At 47.1% G+C, this 10663-nt stretch overlaps 1 protein-coding gene across 1 annotated transcript; it reads left to right on the top strand.

The window, feature by feature from the left end:
- The first annotated feature begins 375 nt into the window (after positions 1–375).
- Positions 376–10239, top strand: CCDC105 (coiled-coil domain containing 105). Its single transcript, XM_047716109.1, has 7 exons — positions 376–1047; positions 2694–2798; positions 8077–8275; positions 8674–8840; positions 8968–9063; positions 9154–9267; positions 9856–10239. The coding sequence occupies exons 1-7, from the start codon at positions 478–480 to the stop codon at positions 10105–10107; spliced, it is 1503 nt and encodes a 500-aa protein (XP_047572065.1). The 5' UTR covers positions 376–477; the 3' UTR covers positions 10108–10239.
- Positions 10240–10663: the final 424 nt, after the last annotated feature.

Here is a 10663-nt window from a genome sequence, read left to right as displayed (position 1 = left end):
ATAGTACTAACGAAAGAGCCTTTTGACATAGTGATACTTAAGCTGGGTTTTGAAGATTGGAGAAGAGTCAGCCTTGGAAAGGACCTGGAAAGGAGTACGCCACCCAAAGGAACCATGAGTGTGAGGCTCTGGGGTGGGAAAGCGCTTAGTGTGCCCCAAGGGCTGGAAGAAGGCCTATGTTGCTGGGGATAGGAAGGAACAGAGAGAGATGTGCTAAATGAGGTCGGCTTCCTCAAGGAGCCAGGATTCCAAACCACCAGGGCCACGTTCCAAAGCAAAGACTCCGTCCACGCCTCTCTGTAGCCTTTCCCCTCCCCCACCTGTGGAACTGCTTCTGCGCTGTTGCCCCCGTTGTCATGGTGATGGGCACTCCGTTTCACTCGCTATTCAGGCCAGGAAGGAGTTGGCGCGTCTTTGGGAGTCCCTGCCCCTCCCCGTGGAGGCACCCGGGCCAGGCCGAGATAGCAAGCAGGTACAATGCCCGTGTTGGTACCCCCAGCTGAGCGCAGCCAGGACACGCGCGTAGGGACTCCAGCATGGCGGGAGGCAGCCAAAGCCATCACGCGGAAGGCGCACCACCTGACCGACCGCTGCGGGCAGGAGGCAGTGACCATGTGGCAACCCAAGGACAGCGTGAGGGATCCGCACGTGGCGCGCCACCTCTGCCGCGCTGCCTACATCCTGCCCTGGCGCTTCCGCGTGGAGATGCTCAAGGGTGGCGGCACCTTAGAGAAGCCGCCGCCGGGCGAGGGCGTCACGCTGTGGAAGGGCAAGATGAAGCCCCCCGCCTGGCACGCCCGCCTACCGCTGCCCATGCACCGCGATGCGCGGGCCCTGCAGACTGCGGAGGTGGTGCACGCGCACGCGCGCGGGGCGCGCCTCACGGCTGCCCGCCTGTGCCGTGCGCAGCACCAGATCAATGGGCAGCTGCGGCTGCTGCTTCGGCAGCGGGAGGCTACGGACCGCAGGCTCAGCGAAGTGCGCAAAGGCCTGCTCATTAACCAGCAGAGCGGCAAGCTTCGGGGCTACCGGCCCAAGTCTGAGAAGGTGGGAACATCTCCCCTGCCCTCTCAGAGCCCGAGGCTTCAGCTCCCAGATGCTTGGCCTGGGGAAAACCCCTCCCCGTAGAGAGAACGCCCACCTGCACCCCAGGCCCCAGCTCCCAGAGAGTGAGGGCACAAGAAGATGAGGAGGCTCCCAAGAAGAGGTGCCTCGATTCCGAGCCCAGAGGGTGACCTCCCGAGGGGATGAGATCCTCACTCCCCTTCCCCCAAAGAGAGTGTCTATTCCAGTCTCCCAGCCCAGGAGAGAAGGTGGGACTCTGAATCAGACTAGATGAAATTCTTCCCAAACAGCAACCACAGCCCCCAGGCCAGGTATGAAATCACCCACCCAGGGCGCCTGGGTGGCTCAGTGGGTTAAGCCGCTGCCTTCGGCTCAGGTCATGATCTCAGGGTCCTGGGATCGAGGCCCGCATCGGGCTCTCTGCTCAGCGGGGAGCCTGCTTCCCTCTCTCTCTCTCTCTCTCTGCCTGCCTCTCCATCTACTTGTGATCTCTCTCTGTCAAATAAATAAATAAAATCTTTAAAAAAAAAAAAAGGAAAAAAAAAAAAGAAATCACCCACCCAGCCCCAGGCCCAGAAAGTGAGACCCTCCCATGAGCTCAAGACCCTCAATGTCCCAATTCCAGTGAAAACACACCCAAAGTCCCACACTGAGGAGAGTGGGTGATGTCCTCGTCCTAACCCATGAAACTCTGCTCAAAATGGTGTTTTGTTCTGTTTTGTTTTTTAAGATTTTTGTTTATTTGAGAAAGAGAGAGCAAGCAGAGGGACAGGCAGGGACAAGCAGACTCTGCACAGAGCATGGAGCCCAATGTGGGGGTCAATCTCAAGATCTTGAGATCACAACCTGAGCTGAAATCAAGAGTCTGGCACTTAATGGACTGAGCCACCCAGGCATCCCTCCTCAAAATGATTTTTTAAATCCCAAGTCCTCCCCGAAAGCGTCAGAATGTGAGAAACCCTCCTCAGGCCTTGTCTGGGGAGAAGAGACCAGGTCCTGCCTACCGGTTGAAACCCTTGGACTCCAAGCCCCTGCACCTGAGAACTACTAAGTCCCTAGCCAGAGAAAAGAGTGAGAGCCCTAGTCTCAGTCCTGATGAAATCCTCCCTCTAAAGTGAAACTGAAGACCATCATCTCAAAAGTGGGGAACATTCCAACCTCCCTTAGGTGACATGAAAACCCCACACACCAGGTGAGATTCCTACCCCCAGCCCCCAAATCCAGATACTAAGAACCCAAAAAAGCAACTCCTCATCACTCCTATGATGAGTCCCCTCTACTTCCGGTCAGGGAGAGAGGATAAGACCATCACCAAGGAAGGGGGACCCCCAACACCAGAGAATGAGAACAACCTCTCCCCAAATCACCTTCATCCCATCTCACTGGACTCCTATCCATAAAAGGGAGAAGCTCCCAGCCCTGCTCTCTAAAGACCCCCCCCCAAGTGAGAGCCCCCTTGAAAGAATAAAGCCTTCTCAGAGTGAGGTCCCCAAAGAGTGAGAGCACCCCCAATTCCATTCTCCAAACTTGAAGTTTATGGAGTTAGCAAACCCTCTACTACCCTCAAAGGAGAAATCTCCCTCCAGCCCCCTCTGGAAGATGTGAGAGATTCTCTCCTTGTTTTCTAGGTCCCTGACAAAGCTGACAGTATGCTTAACTGGGAGAAGGAGGAGCTAAAGAGCATGAAGAGGAAGATGGAAAAAGATATGGAAAAATCAGAGACCCTGCTCAAGGTTGAGAATACCTAGGGCCAAGTTGGGAGGGCTGGAGTTGGATCCGAATGGGTGAACTGCTCTCACCTTGGGGACTGTAGCCACAGCAAACCCTCAACCCAAGGCCTGACACTCATTGTATTTCCACTTAGTGCAATGGGAAAACTGAGGCTCTGAGAGATGAGTTGGGCCCCAAGATAACAATGAATACCCTTCTGTGTAGTGCCCTGTGCAGTCACCGAGTTAACTTCTTAAAACTCTCCTGTGAAATATGAATTATGATCCCCTCATTAGAGATAGGGAAAGCGAGGCTCAGAGAGAGATGGACTCACCCAAGGCATAGGGCTGGCCAACAGCAGGACAGTAGCTTCAGCTCAGGCATCTTTTTGTTTTCCATCTTTACCAAAGTATAACTGACCATTTAAAATTGGATATATTTAATACAACTTGATGATTTGATAAATGTATGCATTGTGAAATAATCACCATAATCAAGGTAATTAACATATTCATCACATCACATAGTTACCTTTATGTTTGTGTGGTGAGAACACTAAGATCCAAACTCTTAGCAAATTTCAATTATAAAATAGTGTTGTTGTCTATAGTCACATTGTTCTATATTAGATCTCCAGAACTTAATCTTCTTGCAGAGCTAAAACTTTGTGCCCTTGACCAGCATCTCCCCATTTCTCCCTACCCTGCCCCAGGCCCTAGCAACCACCATTCTATGCTCTGGCACTATGAATTTGACTTTTAGATATAAGTCAACTATAATCGAGATCCTTCTGCATTTGACTTATTTCACTTAGCCTAATAATGAACCTCCAGACTCATCTATGTTGTCACAAATGGCAAGCTGTCCTTTTTTAAGGCTGAATAATATTCCATTGTATATATTTTATTATATACATATTACATTACATATTCTATATCATATACTGTTATTCTATATTAACATAATACATATATAATTATATAATAATACAAATATAATTATATAATAATATTGTAACATATAAATTAGTTATTATCTATTATATAACTTATGTTGTGTTATATATTATATTACATATTAATATATTCTATAACAATATAGTATAGGCTTTGTACTATATATTATAACATATCCTATATAAGGTATTCTATATATACTAATATATAGTATACTGTATACTGCAATATAATACATAATATATAACATATATAATATATAATATATATGTTATCTTTAATACATATTAATTATAATTATCTTATATTTTTATATATTATATCTTATATAATATACTATAATTATATAATTTATTATTATAAATTTTACATGGCTTCCACATTATATAAAATATAATTATATTATGTAATGTCATTATATAATTATTATACAATTATTGTATATTATATCATATTACATATAATATAATTTCTATATATGATATATAATACAATATATTATATAAAATATTACATATTATATTACTATATCATTTTATATCATTATTTTATAATATATTAAGATATCAATGTTTTGATTAATACACTAATATTATAATATTATATTTCACATTTTCTTTATCCACTCGTCTGTCAAGAGACACTTAGATTGTTTCCACATCTTAGATATTGTGGATAATGCTGAAATGAACATCGAGTACAGCTATCTCTTTGAGACCCTGATCTTCTTTGGATATATACCAGGAAGTGGGAAAACTTCCTTATGATTCAGGTCAGGTCTTGAGCCTAGCTCTTTACACTGTAATATGTGTTCAGTCTTTGTTGGCTCCAGCCAGAGATGGTCTGTCACTACATTCTTCATTCTTGCAATAAGGACTTCTTTATAAGGGCACTAATAGAGAGGAGAGGGCAGCCAAGTTTGATGGAGTCTTTGGAACTGGTTTAAGTTAGCTGGTAATATGTGTGTGCTTTTGACTCAACTATTTGACAAATATTAATCCAAAATCCTGGTGTCTGGGCTCCATGCTTGGCATTGGGGACAAAGACAGAGCTGGCCTTGCCCTCACAGAGTTCACATTATAAGGACATTCAAATAAGAGACAGATCAGGGTAGTGGGTGAGGTTGGGGGAGGAAATTAAGAAGCTGGTGCACCACTGTCCGTGGTGCTGAACCCTTCTGGTGCTCACCCCACCAATTCCCCAGGCCACTGTCATATTCCTTTAAATCTGGTGAGTCCTGAAAAATCCTTCAAGAAAGTCCAAAACTGACAAGGGAGAAGACCCTGAGGGTGGGCCCTGTAGGGAAGGGTTTGCAAGAGAGAAATGGGAATGGAGAGTTGGGGAAAAAACAGACATAGATGGAAACTGACAGACATAGATGGAAACTGAGAAGGGCCACTGGAGAGGCCTGATGTACATATTTCTGGAGAAAAATTCTTACAACCAAACAGACCTGTTTCAACGTCAGATCATGAATGCAAATTGGCATTCAGAAATTTCCCAGGGGTCTCACCATGTGTGTCTAGAAGGTTTCTTGTCCCACTGGGGAAGTTATTTCATATTTTCTCTTGCTTCAAACCTCTCTCCAGCTCTCTGCTTTCCTTATTCTCAGTGAATGACCCCAATGCATAGAAGCCACTAAAGAGAATCTCTCTCATTATTCCCTGCCAATGATATAATTCCATCTACCTCTGCCTCCGCTTTCTCCCCATTCTCCTGCAACACCAATACTTCCATCTTTATTGGATTATTCTCAACAGTGAACAAAAGGGGAATTATTCTCTAATGGGTACAGATCTGTTTGGGATGATGAAAAAGAATTTCTGGAAATGGATAGTGGCAGTGAACTCTACACTGAACTAACTCTACACTGAACTCTACACTTAATGGTTAAAATGGCAAATTTTGTTGTCTATTTAATCACACACACACACACACACACACACACACACACACACACACACACAAAACCTCTGGATCCCATGCACCCCTCCAGATAATCTCCATTTCTTTGACCCTCTCATTAGCACATCTTATCTACACATGTTGACCCCATCACTTCTTTGGGGCAGGAACTGGATCAGTTTTTTCCACTGCATTCCCCACACCTTGCTACATTGCCCAGCACACAGGAGGAACTTGATGAATATTTGAATAAATGAATGATCTTTTAAATCTATTTTTTACTCAAATGGATGAACCCCAAAGAGATTATATTCAACAGAAGAAGCTAGACATAGGATACACACTGTGTGGTTCCATTTTTACGAAGTTCTAGATTTCAAAAGCATTTTCTTGAAGAGCTGAATAGTACATATTTTAGGTTTCGCGCAAAATGCAGTCTCTGTTACAACTGCTCAATTAGGCCAGTGTAGCAAAAAAAGCCAGAGAAAATATGCACGAGAATGAGCATGGCTGTATTCTATTAAAGTTTTAGTTACAAAAAGAGGCAGCCAGTCTGTAGTTTATGGACACCTTAAAGAACAGGCAAACAAATCAGCAAGGCAGCTTTACTAAGGGAGGAGGGAAGGGACACCAGGGATATTTTGGGGGTGATGGAAATATTCTATATTTTGATGAGGGTGGTATTTATATATGGATATATATATTTATATGTGGATAATATATGAATATATATATTTTATGTATTATGTATTATGTGTTACAAATACACAATAAATACATAATAATTATATAAATACATAATGTACTATGAATACATAATGTATTACAAATACATATTATAAATACATAATAAATATATAATATATAAATACACAATATATAAATATATAATATATATCCACATATAAGTACATAATAAATATATATACATTTATATATGGATATATACACACAAAAGACTTGTGGGTTTTTTTATTTCTCTCCTTTTTTTTTAATTTTTTATTTCTTTTCAGCGTAACAGTATTCATTGTTTTTGCACTGCACCCAGTGCTCCATGCAATCCGTGCCCTTTCTAATACCCACCACCTGGTTCCCCCAACCTCCCACCCCCCGCCCCTTCAAAACCCTCAGATTGTTTTTCAGAGTCCATAGTCTCTCATGGTTCACCTCCCCTTCCAATTTCCTTCAACTCTCTTCTCCTCTCCATCTCCCCTTGTCCTCCATGCTATTTGTTATGCTCCACAAATAAGTGAAACCATATGATAATTGACTCTCTCTGCTTGACTTATTTCACTCAGCATAATCTCTTCCAGTCCCATCCATGTTCCTACAAAAGTTGGGTATTTGGGGCGCCTGGGTGGCTCAGTGGGTTAAAGCCTCTGCCTCTGCCTTCGGCTCAGGTCATGATCTCAGGGTCCTGGGATCAAGCCCCGCATCAGGCTCTCTGCTCAGTGGGGAGCCTGCTTCCTCCTCTCTCTCTCTCTCTGCCTGCCTCTCTGCCTGCTTGTGATCTCTGTCTGTCGAATAAATAAATAAAATCTTAAAAAAAAAAAAAAAGTTGGGTATTCATCCTTTCTGATGGAGGCATAATACTCCATAGTGTATATGGACCACATCTTCCTTATCCATTCGTCTGTTGAAGGGCATCTTGGTTCTTTCCACAGTTTTCCAGGTGACCGTGGCCATTGTTGATATAAACATTGGGGTACAGATGGCCACAAAAGACTTGTTTTAATGTGTGGAGATATATATATGATTTATATGGATAAATATATGGGTATATATGGATCTATATACAAAAGACTTGTTTTAATATAACTTTCAAATAACAGCAAGTATCAAAAAATGCAATATGCTTCATTTTATAATGGCAGAAGTGTGGTTTGGATGGGAGTAGGAGTTCAGAAGAGATAGGTGTTGGTGAGGGAGATACTCTGAAGACAGCTGAGGGTTCCCAATGCTAATAAGAGCAGAGAAGAGACCCTGAGGCTAGGGGAGGGGATCCGCCTTGAAGGCAGCTGAGGAGCAAAGGACTGATACAGGAAAACTATTCATGTAGGTTCAGCCAGTGCCACCTCTCCTCTTTACAGGTGGAACAACTGAAGGGGGGGTGGTTTTCGCAGTGCCAGAGCAAAGCCAGGCACAGAACCCAAAAGAAAATGACACCCAGGACAGGGAAGCTGCCACTGGTCCCTTCAGCTCCTCCCCTTTCCACCCAGGGATCACTGAAGGCTTCTGGACAGAAGGAGGGGTTTGTGGAGTGTCTGAGCTTCCACCTGGAAGTCAATTCTTTCTCCCAGCAACAATACCTGGAGAGGGGCAGTTTGGAGCTGGAAACGTTTTGCAGCCCCAGCAGAGAAATTTCTTCCAGCCACCTCTGGCAACCTCCCCACTCACACTCTGCCTTTTTCTCTGCCCCTCTCTGCTTCCTTGCCCCCAGGCCCTGGCATCCTGCCGTGACACTCTGGCCTTCTGCTGCAAGGAGAGGCTCCAAGCTGTGGACCTAATGAATCAGCCACTGGATAAAGTTCTGGAGCAGGCTGGCCGTCACTCCTGGGTGAACCTCTCCCACATCCCTTCCGTGCGCCCTCAGGGCCAGAAAACACCTCCCCCAGACCCTGTGGGCACCTATACCCCAGGTAAGCCCCCACAGAAATGAGTCCACTGTTGTAGGTACCCTTGGGTGCCCACTAGGCCTCTGCTTCTCAGCCACTGCCTTCTCTGGGGAATCCTCCTCGTCCTGACCAAGTGAGAAGACTGAGAACCCGTATCCACTGAGGCCACGTTCTTGATTAGCTCTTGCCTTTGCACACTCCTGCTTCCCACACACCTGCGGGCGAGCACTCCTTCAGTCAATCTGGGACACTACTTATGCCAACTCCACAAACAGCCCCTCCCCTGGACTTGCTACAATTCCTTCAGTAAATCCCCTCACCCAGGGCCCAACACAACCTGAGCATAGAAAGGGGGACTCAGACAACCAGGATAGGGAAAAGGAGGCCTTGGTTCTCCACGCATGACCCCACCCTGCCCGCAGAGTGCGCCACGGCACTGGATGAAGCCAAGCGACTGTTGATGGAGTCCAAGGACACCTTGCTAGAAATGACAAAGAACGAGGAGGATGTCCAGGAACAACAACAAGAGATAAGCAATCGCGTGTGCGCCTCTCTGGCACAGAAGATGCGTGAGACCTTGGAACTGAAGGTAGGAGCAATGTGTGGTAGTTTGTGGCAGGAGACTAGGGTGGACTAGAGCTGATTACAGAGAGAGGGACGCAGGAGCAGAGGAGTCCGGAAGCCAGTGTGACCCCTCTGTGCTCCCACCCACCCAGGAAAGAATGAATATGACCTTAGGACTAATGAGGGGAACTATCCATCGGTGCACGAAATTCAGCCAGGAAATGTACATCACTCGTGGCCTAATCAAGGTGTGCTGGGGCGCAAGAGTGTGAGGGGGTGGGGCCGGGGTTGCTCGCCTAGCCTGGGCCTCACTGCTCCTCCTCCCCACACTCCGCCAGGGTCCTGTGTCAAAACGTCACCTGGAGACTCGAGAGAAACTGGATAGACCTCTGGTTCGAGTGTACCAGAGACACGTGGGCACCCAACTCCCCGAAGCCTCGCGCCTCGCCCAGGTACCCTCTCAGTGGCCCCTTCCTCGCCTTCCCGGCCTCTCTAGGCTCAGCCCCATCCCGGTGACACCCCTTCCTCAAGCACATCTGACCCAGGTCTGCCAGTCCTTCAATTCCCATGAGAAGGAGGCCCTCTGGTATCCACACCTGTCTCAAAAAATTCCTCTCAACCTCTCCCCGCCTCACCCCCCTCATGAAACAGCCCTCTTTCAGCCTAGCTCCTTCATGCACTCCTTGCCCAGATGCTCTCCCACATCCCAGGTCCGCCCCTCCCCTCACTGTGCAGGTGCGTACCCCGCCGCCCCCACAGGCCCGCCCGGTCGCAGGTTCTTTCAAGGGCTTCTGGCACAAGCGTGTTGCCCCCAGTCTCTGCCCGCCTCTCCTCCGGTGCTCCTTCCCAGGCGGGGACCTTCCGCAAGAACACGTGGCCCAGGTGTGCTCCTCCCCTTCTGAGGCCCGCCCCTTCTTAAAGGTGTGCTCCTTTCACACGCACATCTGGCCCAGGCGTGTTAGCCCACCCGCGACAGTGCCGCGCGGCCCTTTTTCGGTCCGGTTTGCCTGGCACGCAGCACAGTCCCGCCCCCTCCCCAGGGCACTGACAAGCTGCAGCGCCACATCTCGCACGTGGAAAAAAACCTGAAGGAGCTGCTCGCCACGCACAAGAACCTCACCGGGAGCCTCAAATGCAAGAAGATCGGGTATGAAGTGGACTACAATGTAGTGCGCTTGCGCCTCCGCCAGCGGCACCCGCACATGTGCTACGAGCAGGCGCAGCGCCTGGTCAACGACTGGGACCCGCGCACGCCGCCGCCCCACGCCGAGCCAGACGCTGCCTCCAAGTGACAGACTCGCCCCCTGCCGCAGTCTTCCAGCCCAGTTCTGGCTGGACCTGAGGAGCTGAGACTTACAGCTCAATGGCCCTCCCCCTTGCCAGACCTACCCTCCCTCAAAACATCCTCTAGCAGAATTATAATAAAAATGACAATAATTACCATTTATTAGGCACCTACTGTACATCAATCACTTACCCTCCAACACATTATGGGCAGCGTATCCTAGGAGTTAACAGGCTGGATCTGGGCGCCAGATTTCTGGGGTTCAAATCCCAGCTCCCAATTTCAACTGTGTAGCCTTGGGCAAGTCACTCTCCCTCTCTGGCCTCAGTGTCTTCACCGGTAAAATGGAAAGAATAACAGCATCCACCTCAAAGTCTTGTCATAAGGATACCGTGTAAGACTTGTAGAATGGTGACTGCCCAATGTTACACAGCTACTAAACAGAAGAACTAAAATTTTAATCCCTGCATCTAAAGCCTGCACTCCCAGCAAAATCTGAACTCCCCTCTTAGATGAATGCAGGTTCCCCACCCACTGGCTGTCGTTCTTAACATTACACACGC

Source organism: Lutra lutra, chromosome 1 (assembly GCF_902655055.1).
Source record: "Lutra lutra chromosome 1, mLutLut1.2, whole genome shotgun sequence".
NCBI lineage: Eukaryota > Metazoa > Chordata > Mammalia > Carnivora > Mustelidae > Lutra > Lutra lutra.
Note: the sequence above shows the minus strand (reverse complement) of the source record. Positions and strands in the feature narration are given on the sequence as shown.